At 34.2% G+C, this 16,626-nt stretch overlaps 1 protein-coding gene and 1 long non-coding RNA gene across 3 annotated transcripts in view; one reads left to right on the forward strand and one right to left on the reverse strand.

The window, feature by feature from the left end:
- Positions 1–2,685: 2,685 nt before the first annotated feature.
- LOC591135 (E3 ubiquitin-protein ligase UBR2) overlaps positions 2,686–16,626 on the reverse strand; it is a 55,883-nt gene continuing 41,942 nt past the window's right edge. Inside the window, exons 34-50 of one of the 2 annotated variants that reach the window (XM_030998478.1) lie at positions 16,268–16,361; positions 15,730–15,918; positions 14,988–15,361; positions 12,817–12,916; positions 12,282–12,342; positions 11,560–11,647; positions 11,156–11,211; positions 10,644–10,740; positions 10,222–10,295; positions 9,406–9,562; positions 8,948–9,044; positions 8,424–8,557; positions 7,207–7,378; positions 6,769–6,846; positions 6,183–6,362; positions 5,475–5,576; positions 2,686–5,081 (exon numbers count right to left, since the gene is read on the reverse strand). In XM_030998478.1, the coding sequence (XP_030854338.1) occupies positions 4,946–5,081; positions 5,475–5,576; positions 6,183–6,362; positions 6,769–6,846; positions 7,207–7,378; positions 8,424–8,557; positions 8,948–9,044; positions 9,406–9,562; positions 10,222–10,295; positions 10,644–10,740; positions 11,156–11,211; positions 11,560–11,647; positions 12,282–12,342; positions 12,817–12,916; positions 14,988–15,361; positions 15,730–15,918; positions 16,268–16,361 (2,189 nt within the window). In that variant the 3' untranslated portion in view covers positions 2,686–4,945. Of the gene's footprint in view, positions 5,082–5,474; positions 5,577–6,182; positions 6,363–6,768; positions 6,847–7,206; positions 7,379–8,423; positions 8,558–8,947; positions 9,045–9,405; positions 9,563–10,221; positions 10,296–10,643; positions 10,741–11,155; positions 11,212–11,559; positions 11,648–12,281; positions 12,343–12,816; positions 12,917–14,975; positions 15,362–15,729; positions 15,919–16,267; positions 16,362–16,626 lie in introns of both variants that reach the window. The other variant, XM_030998476.1, reaches the window with a different exon arrangement.
- LOC115929484 lies at positions 13,283–14,920 on the forward strand. Its single transcript, XR_004066509.1, has 2 exons — positions 13,283–13,757; positions 14,496–14,920. It is a non-coding gene; the product is annotated as an uncharacterized LOC115929484 (long non-coding RNA).

Consider the following 16,626-nt stretch of genomic DNA (forward strand, 5'->3'; position numbering starts at 1 on the left):
GTAAAGACTGGCTGCAATCATTTTTTTTTTTAAATCAAGAAACCATCTCAATTCAATTCATTTCAAATCAAACTTACTGACTTAGTAACTTATTTATTTAGTCAATTATTAATTCAATTTAATATCTATCTTAGAAATATGCTAAGAATGTTATGTTTAATGTGGTATGGTGATGTGGATTGTGTGCAAGCGTGCGAGTGGATTCTGACAATGGCATTCTTCATAAAGTGTGTTGTGTGCCTCACTTGACACTTGACAAAGAACAGATGTAAACATGTATCGTGTAGGAACATTGGGTCATCACCATGCAAATTTTAAGAGATGTGATTCATTAAATATCCAAGTAGCTCTTTGATACCTGGTGCTTTTTATTATCAGAAGTTTGTAATAAACATTCCATGACCTTTGACCTGTGCATCTTCAGATTACACTCAACACAACAACCCAAAATAATGTACACAAATAATGAGAAAATAGGCTTTTGTTGTCTTCATTGAAAGTGACGTAGAACATTTACCAAACAACTTGGTAAATTTAATTTGCTATATATAATATGAACAAATGATGAACACTCTCAAAAATGATATAAATACATGTACATGCAAAATGGTTCTTTAAGATACGATATGACATGGACAATGCTGTCTTTACATGGCTCTCTTTAGTGGTAACATTTGAGCTGACATACACGAACCTCTTTCTCTCTTACCACCATATAATTTCAACATTTATCCTTGATACTTTGGTGTAAAATAGTCAAACTTTAAAGAACCTTTCAGTTAGGAAATACATGAATAAAACCATGGCTACTTCTCCTATTGAGCTGTACAAATTTCTGACAACCATAAAAAAAAAAGTGTCTGTAAGTAGACATTGTGGCATGAATACTGGATTCCAAAAAAATTGACTTGAAACGTTTACCACTTCATCCCAACTCCTCTTAAACCATAAGAAAAGGTTACTCTGTATTTAAAACTAAACATGCATTTTCTTGATTTTCTAATTTATTGATGTAAAGATAACAAGAAATATGGAAGATAATCTTCTCGGCCACAAACAAGCCATGGTTTCTAGTTCACAACAAAATGGACATTAGGTGGTGAGCTTACATACATGACACTAAACTAGTATATCTATGATTTACAGAAGACTATAATTAATCAAACAACTAAATTTTAAAACAATTTATCAGGGAATTATATCCCTCTTATTTGTCTTACAATTAGATTTTGGTTCCCTGTTTTCTCACATGATACTTCATATCTAATCGATTCCTACACTTTAGTCCATGATGCCAATTTATATTCAAGAATATTTTAATAAATCTCTTCTACATTTTGAACATAACTATTTCATTTAAGAAATGGCATACATTATATATTGATATTAAAATATGTTATTCTCTGTACTCGGTTTCAGGGATACTTAATTTCAAGTATAAGAGCAGCAAAATGAAGAGAGGAATAATTAGAGCTGCAATGTACGTATATGAATTCAAGGCTAAAAAATAATGGTTGGGTAGACAGGCAAATAATACTGCAAAATGATTTCATGGCATATATACAAGAACATGAGCAAAACTTCCATTAACACAGACTTACTACTAACAACATTCCTGGGCAAAAAATATATATACTTGATTTCTAATCAGACAAAAAGCTCTGTCTTTTCTACTGTTGTTTATTTTTTATTTTTTTACTTGTAATTGCACTGCCTTTTGCCATTAGATTGGCATCACACATTTTGAATAGCTTTTTGAACCTTCACCAGTTATATAATTGTTATGATTTTCAAACTTGTCCAACTATATCATTACGTTCCTCTTTTTTAAAGATAATAAAAGTCTGAGCAATTTGCTCCCATAATGACTTGCAGCAATTTTCACAAAATATTCCCCTCCAAACAATTCCTACAAAAAAAGAAGAAACAAATACCAATAGTATACGATCTTTTGTCAAAATAATAAACTTTGCTTAGAAGCTAAATGAAAGTAGTTCATGTATCAAAGTACATGTAATTGAAGTAAATTTGAATTAGAAAAGAAATACCAAGGAGATATCAAACAAACTGAATTGGCAATGAAAGAAAGTCAATATTCAAAAAGTTAGAAAGAAAAAAAACACCAAGTGGTCAAGCCTACAACTGCTACAAGAGCACATGCAATTTAAAGATAAAGTTGAGTTCTGGTCATGTGATTTCATTGTGAAAGAAACGTTGTGGAATCGATCAGAAAAGGCTGATCATCTAGCATATAAGTATTGGTGTGTACTGCAAGGTTCTGGAATCATCAAAGTGATAAGAAATTTGGCCTAGTCTTGGTAAATTAGTTACAAGCACTGTACACAAAAAGATGTATATGGGACAACACGAACATGTGGCATAAAAACCTGTCCTGATTTTGATGATGTTACATGCCATATTTAGAATATTAAGGCATTTGAAGAGCCATGCGCAATGTTTTTCAGGGAACATTTTTGATATGATATTCTTCCACACTTGCATAATACAATGATATCGCTCACAAATTATTTTTCACCTCTCCCCAGAACTCAACCTTCTCTTTAAGTCAAAAGACTCAATTCAACTTAATTACATCAAAGAACAATCCTTCAGAATAAGAAATTTGACAAAATTATACAAAATCAAAATTGTGCATGCTGAGAGAGAGGGACGGTTTATGTTTTGTTTTTTTTCTTTTTTTCTTTCAAGAAGCAAGCTAAGGTAAATCTCTGCATTAACTTTACAATCAGGGTTTCTACTATAAGCATAATATACATCTCATCTACAGTTAGCTGATTTCACAAAAATAAAGCTATTATTTCAACTTACCTTTCACATCGGTACTTAAAGTCTTTAACTCTATAACACAATAGCAACATAGTTTGCTCTTAAGATGATCCCTTTCGTTTCCTTCAAGTACTACTCAATCATGCAAAGTCTGCATTTTGTCAGTATAATTACATGCATAGATATGAATAATAAAGTTAATAAATGAATATCTCCTGTATCATATGAGAAAATAAATATTATCCCCAAGAATTAGTATTTGAGGCTAAAATGGTGCATTCATACCCTGTTTACAAGCAAATGTAGAACAAAAACATGCATTTCAATTAATAGATTTGCAAACCTCTTGAAACTAAAGCTCTGAATCGCAAAACAAAAGCATGATGAAAGAAAACAATTTCTGATTTTTTCACTATCAATTGCAAGTGATAAAATGAACAAATATATACATATTGTTTCATTCATGAGGAGAACAAACTACTGTCTACAATGGTATGCTAATAGTGACTGATACCAAGTCATCTGTCACATGCTTTCCTGTACAAGAGACCACTTTTAATACACGTTGCTACTCATTAAGTCTGAATTTTCACAGCACATAAAACGCAATAGATTCAGAATCCATGCAAAGATATCATGCAAACTAGATGATAGATTTTAACATTTCTTTGCTTTGCTTTCAACAAGTTTCTATCAAAAGTGTCCCTCTCATAAATATGTGAAAGTCAGTTTCTCAAACACACACTTGAATTTGTGATCTTTTTGCATAATGAACATGGGTATTCATAAAAGTGGACTGCAGACAAAGATGAAGTGAAAATCAAAATTAGGGCAAGTTGAGCAATGAAAAGAAAGACCTCATTTAATTGAAAACGTTTGTTTCTTTCCTTCTGAATTTTCATTAATAACATCTTTGATTTTGGATATTATCACTGCCAGCCAAATCACCTATGCTAAAAAATAACTCTATTCATTTCAGTTTCAACATCAGTGTAAAAAGAATTTCAATAAGAAAGATCTATCACATTTGATGGACCAGTGACTAGGATAACAGAAAGAAAAAAACAACTTCTGAAGATCATAGGTACTCCTGAAACACTCTGAGCCAGAAATTATGACATTAAGCTACAGGTCTTCTCATTTCTGATAGATCTGACATACAGATTTTTCCCCAACTGTTGAGGAAAATGCATTATATTTGATTATGATGCAAAATTTCCTCTACTTGCATCTTCACAATGACAAATGACCTTTCACCTTTGCAACCTTTAAATCAAAATGGGTCATCTCTTCATTAACTTAGAGCTGATAATTCATGATGACACGGCATCCCTCCTCATACCAAGTACTCATTTATACACCTGGGCACAGTAGACAAGCATAGTCTCCAGAGAAAATTGCTCTCCAATATTAATGTCAATAGGTTTGCTGTAGTTGACAGAAGGCCACATTTGAATATGCTTGTCAATAGTAAGAAGACTTTCGATACAGATTCAATTTTTGAAAAGTTTGTCACTTAAGTTGTGATTAAGTCCATCTCTATGAGGAATCACACCCATCTATATATGGGTGTCTAGATATTTTGTTCATGAGCACTTACTTAAGTTTGCAATGTACCCATTGTAAATATTGTACTCATAAATGACATTACATTATCACATATTTTACAACTCTATTTCCTACTTTAATAACTATCATGTTTTTTTGCACTTTTAGTTTCATTACGATATCTATTTCATATTATCTAGATATTTACTACTCGACAAAATGTCCAAAAAAGCAATATTTAAAGTACATCCTATATCTAAAACATTGATAGATCTATAACACATACCGGTACATGCTCATGTACCATCAACATGTATTTCATGTAATACTGATGCTAATACAGTAATTGAAAGATGTGAATGAATGCAGTATATCATAAATATTTGTTTGAATGAAATCATGTTATCATAATGTAATGCCACTTGAAGTCATATATCTCTGACAGTTAGAGACATTGGACTGAGCTTCATCATCACCCATGGGGTGTTGTTACCATAGCAACTTTATGAGAAATAAACATTTCCATTGTTAAGAGATTCAAAGGCAAATTGACTGATTATCCATCTAATCTCTATGGAAGATGTTGTCATTAAGGATGTTGTCATGGTCACTACATGTTCTGCCAGTTGATGAGAGGAGAGGCACCTTCTAGTTTCCTGCTGACCGTTGCCTGGATACCGTGAGAGAGCCAGAGTTTGTGAAGCTCACTGTAACACTCCTTACTCAGATGCAGAGGATTCCCACGCCTGCACAAATGAGAAAAAGTCCCCAGTTCAAATTTGTTGCTAATATTTTTAAAATTTTCATATCAATATTTATATATCAGCAGCAAAAGTGCCTTTATAGTAAATTCGACATTCCATCCTTCTTACAATAAAACCACAATGTACAGGCCACTTTCAAAGATATGCAAACATAATGCATTTTGACCTTGAAGAGTGTATTGCATTCTAATACACAGTGAGTAATGCAGCAATTAGGACCATCTCAACATCAGTACTAATTTAATATCTTTTCCATGTTGGTTTTTTGTGTCATTTTATGGCACACAAGTATAATGCATCATTTAAAAGTTAAATAAGTGTAAAGAGAAACCAAAAGAAAGAAATGCAATGTAAATGAGATGATATTTGACGCACCTCAGACCAGGATCAGGTTCACCATATTCATCTAGATAAGGTGGGGTGTAGGAACATCCTTGACTCTTTCCTGACATCAATAGTAGGTTGCATTCTCTCACCCTATACCAGACCAGCAATATAATGATAAAACAAAACTAATAACTAGCAACAAGTATTATAATAATAGCATTATGAGAAACTGTTCATTTAAATATGATTTTGTAATATCATGAATTGAACTGAAAGAAAAGCGATGTTTTTGCCCCTATGAAGAAGTTTGTTTATCTTTTTTTTCCCCTTTGAATTCTCTCCAATTCTCTGTCTGTAAATTCTTCAATTCTCATTTTGTTTTATTGTTTTATTGTTTCATTGTTTCTCTCTCTCTTTCTCTCTCTCTCTCTCTCTCCTTTCTTTCTTAACCTCCACTCTCTTTTCATCTGTATTTTTCTTCATCTCCATCTCCCTTATCTCACCTTTACTTCTCTAGCACTATCTCTAAACTCTTCAAAATTCAATCTTATTTCTGATTGCTTTTTAATATGTCTTTCTTTTTCTATGTATAACTCAAATGATCCATTTTCCTATATTTTTTTCTAAAAAATACTAAGTGAATTCTGTAGATCTAACCAATAAAAGCAATATTATCTGTTTGGAGCCAGAGGAGCGTAACTCATATACTTTTAACACAGATTTTAAGCCCTTGAGGCTCTGAACAGATTACTATACCTGAGAAAGACACCAGACCCAGCTCCACACATGATAGCATGTGCAGTACAGGCTCCTACTGATTCTCCATTGATCTCTCTCTGACAGCAGTAACTCTGAGAACATACCACAGTCCCACAGACCAGGCACATGGCTGGGGCTCGACTGTCACTCTGGGTTGTACTGTTACCACGCGGGCACCTACACCGATAGCAAGACAAGAGATTACATAACATTATTTTACTTTTATAGTACCCAATTGTTTACTATGAAAAGTTAAATTTCTAAAAGGTTAATGATATTAGATTTATAAAAGTCTGTTCCTGGGAATATATTTTGACTTCAGCAAAGCTCCCATGATCATGCACTCAAGGAATTTACTTACAAGGTACCTACTGGCTACTCTTGGGTAAAAAGTAGCAAATGTAGAATGGCGTTTTGCCAAATGATGTAAGGTGAATAGCAAGAAAGATTTTAACTCATTCCTATGACTCCAAAGAATATACCTTACAGGAAATGACCACTGAAGTACCCCGTCACATGCAAAATGAAGAGATGAAGACTACAAACGCCTTGAATTACTTTTGAAAGTGATTGAAAGACTTACGCAAACAATGATCTGTCATTCATGAGGTCACTGTAGTCTCGAGGCAAGTCAATTAGCTGGTTTATCTCGATGGGATACCTAAAGCAATCAAATACAAATTTAACATATCAGAATCCTCAAGAAATTCAGAGTACACAATATATAATGCCATCTTCAACACGCAAAAAGAAATCAAATATAAATATATTTTTTAAGGTATTTATCAATGAATTAAAATTTAAATTGTTGTTGGTATTTATCATTTAATAACAAAATATATCAATTATAATAACACAAATATACCTATAGAAAATTAATTCTATGCAAGATAGATAATGACACAATCCTCTAAATGTTCATCCAAATGCTTGTCTATAAAATGAATGCCAATCTATGCCGTCCCCCTTTACCACCACCCCCCCCCCCCCCCCCCGCTTTGCCATCCCCCCACTCACTCACCTGACAAGAGCAGGATTGTGTTCAGTCATCTTGATCCTAATGGATGGATGAGAGCACCATCGTTTGATCATATCTTCCATGATAGGTGATGCTGAACAGTCTAGGAGGGTAGCTAGGTTGGTAGGCAAGCCAAGGTACCTACACAGTGGTTCAAACTCATCTATGCCTGCATCTATGGAGGGAGACACATTCAAATAACATCAGGGTATGAAGCAATATCATGAGCAGATGATATGGTTTGACATCAAGTAAATATGTAGAATTTAAATCATTTCAGTGATTATTAAATCTTGGCACCTTCATGGAAAAGTGGAACAAGTAAAACATGATACAATTCTTGAAACATTTTTCCTTAAACTTTAAACAAATTTGATTGTCCTTGCCTCCTACTTCTCTCTTCTGTGTATTTTGTGTTTAAAAACATATTTCATTAATAGCAGTTTTAAACTTAAAAAAGGAAATGTTGAACCTCAATAACGATTTTTTCCTCAAATCAAGTGATAAGTATATCTGTTTTGACTTATATTGCTTTCATTGTATTTTCATGTCATATATTGTTTTATCACCATTATCATATTTCAATTTTCTAGAGTAGTTTTGATAATTGACAGGAGTGATTGGAATATAAATTTTATGTCTGTTCATGCATAGTTGCAAATATACACAGCAAGCTCAATTTTGTAATATCTGAATTATTTGGATATGAGAATTGCACATCAATCCATTCCATCAAACAGTAAGTACCAAGAGGTGTCTTTTTTTAAAGATTAGAGTGTTATTAGAATAAAAAATTCAATCTTGTAATAAAATTCAATTTTTAGTGATTGAAATCATGCATTTTAAAATTACATTAAAGCTTTACTAAAACCCCTTCAATTAAAAAATGAAATTAAGATAGGAAATACACAGTTGGGTGTATTTCAATAAGGGTAATATATGAAAACATATCTGGTTGACCTCTTCAAGGATTTCCCATGGCATGATTCAGTCACTGAGTACTAATACAGAACCAGTGACCTAAACAATGTGCTGATGCTCCGATGCTCTGATTGATACGATGGACCTATCATTCTACACCTTACCCACTTACCTCCCTACTCAAGCAAGTCAAGTAAGTCTCACATCACACCATGCCTTCAACAAGCATGAACTCTAGATAAGAGAGAAGGGCCTACCCTGATTATACTCTGAAAGTTGACTTTCGGTTTCTAACTCACTCTGAAGTTCTGCTGGACACGGGACACTGGTCAGGAAGTGGAAGAAGAGGGCAGCAGAGCGTAGGAACGGCAGACAGGATACCTGGACGTGGTTGACCAGCTGCCATCCAGGTGGGAGAGGGGCTGCTTCCAATCTGAACAAAAAAGAGTCATCATCAATACCACCAACATCATTATTACGTAATAAGTATTGATAGATCTGACTAAATTCCCAATGACAACCCTCATCACTATCATGACCATCCTCAACATCATATTCTATCTTTGACATCATTCAAATGATTATCACCAGTAAACATCAACAGCATATCTTAATGTTTTCTCAATTTATCTTACAATTAATTCAATCATCAACTTATGAGGGGTCTTGTATCACCACTGCAAAAAACATCTTCAACCATTTAGAAACACAAGTTATAAACACATACACACAAATACACACTTTCACAATATACATGTATGTAAGGTTGGAAACAAAAGGGGGGGGGGTGAATTAAATAAAGAGTGGAGGAAAGTGGACATACCCTGCATATTGTTTGAGCATTGAACAAGCTTGTAGAAGATCACGTCCTTCCTTGCTGTCATCAACACTGCTTCCTTCCTCCTCCATTGATTCTTCAACTGAAAATGAATGAAAATATAATGAAAAAGTCAGCAAACTCCCTTTCATAAGATGGATACAGACACCAAATGGTATAAAACATTAAACAAAATTATAAAACTATAACATTTTACAAATACATATCAAGTAAAATTCTGTAAAATACTCCTCTTTGATAAATATCTAGAAATATATCTGTAAGTTGAGTTCCTTGTTTTTGCTACATGAAGTAAATATAGCATAAATTGAAGTGAAAATAGGCAATACTACATAGTCAATATTTCCATCTGGATGTTTTCATTTACCCATACCTATGACTCCTCATACAGACAGCTATAGATTAAATTACAGCACAAAGAGATGAGCTAGAGAGCAACTTACATGGGATATCTCTTGATGCAGTGAGTAGGACCTGGACTAGATGAGCTGCTAGAGCTACCCTCAGGAGATGATGATCACTGATTGGACCACCAAGCAGACTCATAGCTACTCTCTCATTGCTATTATACAGCCGAGGCAGTGACATGCAGACACTCACCTGTACATTAAAAATAAAAAGGAAGTAGAGATCCATGGTTTTATATGACCAAATAAAAGACTGAAGAATAAAAAGGATGCTCATTATTGAAAAGTAATAAAATTTAATTAATTCTACAGATTCTGGCCACATTAGTAAAAACTTCCAGAACATTCTAAATCAGACTAAAATGAGTAAAAAGGATACTAAAAATTAATAAAAAATACCTTCTTGATGTAGAATAACTAGTCCAAGGTCAACATTGAAGCTCATTTGGTAGAATGCAATCCTTTTTCTAACCATGTGAACCAAAGGGCGGTTGTATGTATGGCCGCCTTACATACGTACACTCAGTTAGAAAAAGGATTGCATTGTCCTGAAATTACAGTTGGTTCTAATTCATTTAGCCCTACACAAATATTGCAGGAAAAATCTTGAGCTTCTCAAAACTTAAACTCCTAGATTTTTTCATGCATTGAATTTGAATACTAATTCTTTTTACAGGACTTTGCCAAATGCATACCGTTCCAGTAAACTTTACTCCATGTTTTTTCCTCCATTTTCTAGTTTCAACAAACTCGACACCTGTGCTAGTCCAATAACGCATCTAAAGTCATTTTCAGCAATATAAACTATATATATCAATTCTAGTCAATAAATCAAACTAAATCTATTCTTACCAGTAATGTGAAGACATCCATATCTAGGATACAAGGATCAGATGGCCTTCCACTGGACTCCTGAGGATAGAGGGCTGTTTATACACACAAGAATAAAGGCATGAAATGAAATAGGAGACAAATAAAAATATGACTCTCTTTAAATATGACTTTTGATTTATCATCACCTTGCAATACAAACAAAAAAGAGAGAGAGAGAGAGAGAGAGAGAGAGAGAGGGAGGGAGGGAGATGGGAGAAGATGAGTTAATAATACCTTCATTAAGTATTGCATTATAATGCTATTTATCAAGTTTAAAAAACACTATTACCAACAAATAAACACAGATTTTTTTTTTTTTTTGAGTTAAATACTCCTTTATATATCTATATTCATTGTCACATTTTAAACAAAGAAGTTGAATATTACAGTCATGGACTTACCTGAGAGTAGTCTAATAGCATGCCTCTGCACATGGGCATAATTACACAGGCAGCTATTCACTACAGAGTATCTGATCAAACAACGGAGACAGTCCATCTGAAAATAACAAATTAAAACATCATTCACTACAAATTTATTTTTTATTTTTTCAAAGAAAATTTCAAAGAAAAATTGCTCTGTGAAAGCGTTTCAAGATTGTAAACCATAATGCTTTCATAAATGTTTTGATTAACAAGCATGATGTCTTTGTATATCAAACTTCTGTCAAAATGTTTCTGTTCTTTTTTTGGGGGGGAGGGCAATTTGATGTGCATTAACTTTCTTAGATTTCTTATTGCTCATAGAACTTTTACAGTTTGCATTATTACAGCCAGTCAAATATTACATCAATAGTTTTCTTGCCACATATGCATTTCTGTGACATCACTACCTGATGATTAAAGAAATATACAAGTCCACAGGCATATCAGCTGTATTTCTTGCTCTTTACTAACAAACCTCTTAGTCTTACCTGTCTCTGTGACAATGCTCCAAACAGTGCTTTCCCTTCATTCCTTAGCTGAGTTTCTAGAATGAGACAAAGCAGAGATGTAATGTTAAACAAACAATGCAACATTTAACTGATCATTAGGATGGAAAACAACTTGTTTTATCTCTACACTTACATGTACTATATCACATTATACAAATTTTGCATAAATATCCATAATATAATAGAACATTGAATTACATAAGTTTAAATGATCTGGGCCGCGTATCATAAAGAGTTATAATTGATCATAAGTTTGATCAATACACAATGAGCCATAGACTTATGCTCAATATTAACCTTACGATCAATCAAAAGGCTTTATTATACATGGCCATGAACTCCTTTCATATGCATATAGATCATACACTGTATTAAATCCTTACCTGTGACTTGCACTGTATAGGCACATGTATTCCAGGCTAGTATAGCCATTCTGCTATCATCATCATGAGGCATTACACCCAGTCCAACCTGTAATAGGAGATGCATTACTTAACATCATGGAAATGACAAGAATTGCTATCTTACATGCATGTACTGTATCATCTTATATAGAAATTTCCCCTGAATTGATATTCTTTGCCCAGATATTTTTTAATGACAATTTGATCTAGAGAATCCTATGCTTAACTTGTGATGTGTTTGTTGAGATGTCACAAGAAATGGAGCTTATATCATTAACCAAATGAAAAAAACAATTTCATTTCCATCCAGCTTGGACTTTCAATAGGTTGAACCCTAGCACATTCAGGTTCTGTCTTCTCATCATGTATAAAGGGGCTTTCTATATAAATCATAAAAAGGCTCAGGCAACATGAAAAGTCGCATCATTTAAGAGAAATTTAAAAACTAATTTTTTTTCTTTGTAATTGTTATTTTTTAGAGTGTAATGCACTTGGAGAGTATATAACTATTATGTTTGTATTTTAAAATGTAAAGCGCCTTGAGCATGTTCATGGTAAGGCGCTAAATAAATGCCAATATGTATGTATGTATGTATGTAATATAACAAAGGTACATTTATATTTGAAACCAAATACAGTTAATACTTTAACTTGAAAACAAAAATGGCAATCACACACAACATAAAAGTCTGTTTACTTACAGTGTAGGCAGATCTTGAAAAGTGCCGGATCATCTCTTTAACATTCTCTGAAATTGGCAAGCTGAATTATTGACAAAAAGAAGAAAAAAGCAATGAATCAACAAAATATAAGATTAAATTTACACATGTAGGAAACACTCACATCCTTTATAACTTGAAATCACAATACATACATAGCACAAAAATATTAAGGAAACTCTGCTCCTTGATACACCATTCCCCAAAGAATGCACTCTCTTAAAGACTGTCTGCTCTAGTTTGGCCAGGAGGGATCAGACCTCCCTGCAGGGTCACTGGCAGGTGGTTATCTCATCAAATCAGCTCTCAATTAACATAAGAAAAAGGGGATCATGGGGGACCAACAGTCACCGCTTAGGCTTTGTTTGCTATATAGAGGGCGCAAGTAGCTAAAAGTAGTGCAGGCAGGCTTTAAGTAAAACATCTGTGTCTATTCAAAGTTAAGTGATGATGCATAACATTTTATTCGTATACAACTACAATACTTTCAAGCAAAATACATGAATTTAAAACTGACCATGAAACCTGGATGAACTGGAAGAGCTGCTGAAATTTCTGGGAGACAGTTTCAGCAAGAAGCCTTTTCAGGGAAGGGATGGTTGAGATCTGAATAAAACCTACAAAATAAAACAAGAGATACATTCACAATATATTGTATTGATTGACTGCAGAATGAAATAGTCATTGATTTGTCTTCCAAAAAGAAGAAGAAAAAACATGTACAATGTACTTATCTCCATCTAGTCCATGTAATGAACTCACCAAATGGAAAAGGAAGTATGAATGACAAGAGAGGTTTTAATTCAAATAGACAAACTTCTTCTCTCTTTTAGAAAAGAATGTGGATACAAATATTTTTTTTTTTCTACCAATTATTTCATTTGATATTTTACAAAGTGATCCTCACAAGATATATTCACAATACGGCATACACATCTGTCAAACTCTATAACGGTGTCTCACAAAAGCTTGAAAAGCACATGAATCAGTGAAACTTCTAAATATCTTGGAATGTAATATTTTCTTGATACCTTATAATTATTAGTAGGAGTTACATCATTAGCATTGAATCTCACTGTCAGAGTAAAAAGGGAAATTTGTTCTTATTTTATTTGTTTTCCTATTTTCAAGGTCATCTAGACATTAGAGGGCATTGGTGATAGAAAATATTTCGCTTGTCTGAATATATGCAAATTAGGGTGTGGTCCGAGAATGCTTAAAGGTGTGTACGTGTGGATTTAATCAGTGCAGTTGACTAGAAGACGGAGGTTGTAGCTGGACGTGTGAGAGGTCTTGAACATGTACCCTTATGTGTGTTGTGGAAGTTGCTACCAGAGCCTGATTTTGTATTCGGCGCAAGCAGTCTTTTTCCTCAGGCGACACCGGTACGAGAGGTATCCTCCATGTAGCCCAGAACCTCGATTTTCCTGCCATTGGCAAAACCTTGTCAACATAACTGTAAGTAGCTTTCTATACATAACCTACGTGTGATAATGAGATTCAGATAATTTACATATTTACAGTGTGCAAGAAGCACCACGTTAGAGCAAATTAGCTCGTATGTGTATCAAAAGTAATTATTCACGAACACGTGACGAAAGAGCCGTTCATGAACTATCGTTCTCCTGAGCGTCGTTCGATAGGGATAATTATATACGTTTATTATTATAAATGCTTTAACGCTTAATGCATAAATTTTGAAATTATATGTAAAAGAACATTTTATTTTGTGTTAATGAATTAACGCAGTACAACCTAGTAGTAATGATGAGAAACAATTTATTATTGAAATTGTTATGCTAGAAATGACTTAATTTCTCTAACGAATTGTTATTGACATAACGAAATTTTTATAATGATTGATTAAGTTTGTGGGTCATCATCTTTCCGACACAAGTCTCCAGGGATCTATTCCTCGTAGAAACCATGTCGGTTTTGGATCTTATGATATAGCAATTAAATCTTAGTTTTTGCCCGGGTCCGTTAGATTGGTGACCCTAGTTAATAATGAAAAGAAAGTGTAGTGGAAGGAAACCATATTGGTTTTGTTATAACCGGATAAAGAAAGTCTGGTGAAGTAACCTTTATTATTTCATCATTTGCTTTATTCCAAAATGATTATTAGAAATAAGTGTTGAAACCGTAGAAATTAAATATGATGTATTTTGAAGGATATATTGATAATTTCATTTATAGCTGTGTAACGAGGGACAAGAACGTTCTTCACTACAAAACTAGTAGCACGCTGAGCGTCGTCGAATTAGCATCCAAGAATCGCCGAGTCAGTATATCCGGGATCGTGAAGCACGTGACCAATTGCCGTAACGAGCGATTACGGGACATCAACCTTCACAAGTCTCCCAGCATCGAATCGTCGTAGGAACCATGTCGGTATTTGATCTTCTTATATAGCAAATACCAAGCAAAAGGCTTCCGCCTTATTCGGACAATTGTCTCAATTTCGGACACTTAAAAAACTGGGAAGTTAACTTTAGACTGGATTACACTTGTGGGTATTGGAGTAATTAAATGACCGTACGTATATGTAATATTTGTGTAACAGCAGATTTCTATGAATTTAGATGTTGATGTAGTTGTCAATAAACAGTCTGTAGAACTCATTTATGAGAGTCTTTGTGGCTATTTTGTATATCCGGAAAAAATCTTGACACTCACTCATATACTTACTTCCAACTCCTATCTCTCCTCCCTCCATAGCTCCTGGCATAGCTGTAGCTCCTTCCACTTTGCCCTCCTCCTCCATCTCCTTAGCTCCTATCCCATCTCCTCCTTCAGCAAGGCCTCCTCCACCTTGTGCTCCTCCTTCCTCTCCTCCCATTGCTCCAAGCTCCATCTCACCAGCCATCTCCTCCTCTCCTTCCTCCTTCTCCTCGATGTCCTCCTCATCTGAGGCGGCTGCACTGTTTGCTCCTGCCTCCATGGGGACTACTCCTGCCTCCTCCTGCTCCTTCTCAAACTCCTTCTGTTGAGCAGAGGCTTGGAGTGTCTTCTGGATGCCTTCAAGCCACTCCTGAAGATTGACTGCAGTCTCTCCAGATTTTCTGTTTTATATAAACATAGTTTGTCAGTTACTGCTTACCGCTAATCTTCAGTAATTTGTCAGAGAGCAGATGATGTTAAGTTCCAGAATTTTAATTCCAACTCTTTGACATCACCTATGAAATCTGAAACTGTCATCTCATTCAAATACAATACATTTTTTAATCTTCCCATATGACAGCACAATCAATGAAAACTCACAAACTGATATACTTAAGCAAAGGGAATAGAGGAAACATGCAATTTCTTCTTCAATTTCCTCTTTCAGTTCTTCCCCTATTATATCCTCTACACATTATTTTTAATGAGCAGAAGAAGATGAAAGAAACTACTGCTCAAGACGGGACGTGAAAACCTCTCAAACACTCACCTTTCAACTGGTGCACCTTCTTGGGTAGCATTCTGTAATCCAACTACAGAGGGCAGCAGAGGTATGACTGTATTACTTAGCGTCTCACACAGTGGACATAGGAACTGATGCTGACTGATGTCATAGTTCAGGATCCCTCGCATTCTCAGGTTCCTTCTTTGCTCCTTGGCAAGCAGTGATTCAAAGAACCTATGCATATCAAAATAAAATAAACATTAGAATCAGATTGGAGTCCAACAACAGTGAAAGATCAAATATAGAGAAATTCTTTTTTGTGGTAATCTTAAAACTAAAAACGACAAACAACAGCAATAGGAAAATTAAATTGACTAAAATTGCAATGTTGAAAAAAGAAGTGGTGTGAGCTAAGTGAAGGTAATCTGTGTGGTCATGTAAATAAGATGATGTGGTGGCAAGCTTAACAGTAATCTTTTAGTTGATCACATCCCTTACAATCACATTACAATTGGTACATCCATTATAATAACATTACATGTTAATTGAATTAGTAATGATGATATAATGTAAGTTGACTTACCCTTGCCAGCATGTTGAATGCATGATGTGACCACATGTACTCACATTGGTACCCCAGTACAGATCAGAACTAGCAAACAGTGGATCAAACTTCTCTGTATGGTCAAGTAAAGAATCATAATTCTAAGTTTTATTCACAGACTATCCAGTGCTACAATGAGCTTTATGGATTAGAATTGTGTATTTACGAATAGAAAAGTTTATGTAAAGGAATAGTGAAATACAGTATTATGATTAACATTCTTTAAATGAATCCTAAATGAGAATTGGCCATTAATTTAATTCAATTTAACTTGCAAACTATATCTAACTTTAAAATGGAAAACGAAACAATTCATTAGAATTCATATTTTCTGTAGT

The sequence above is a fragment of the Strongylocentrotus purpuratus genome, unplaced genomic scaffold (assembly GCF_000002235.5).
Source record: "Strongylocentrotus purpuratus isolate Spur 01 unplaced genomic scaffold, Spur_5.0 spur5_scaffold_5, whole genome shotgun sequence".
Lineage (NCBI taxonomy): Eukaryota > Metazoa > Echinodermata > Echinoidea > Camarodonta > Strongylocentrotidae > Strongylocentrotus > Strongylocentrotus purpuratus.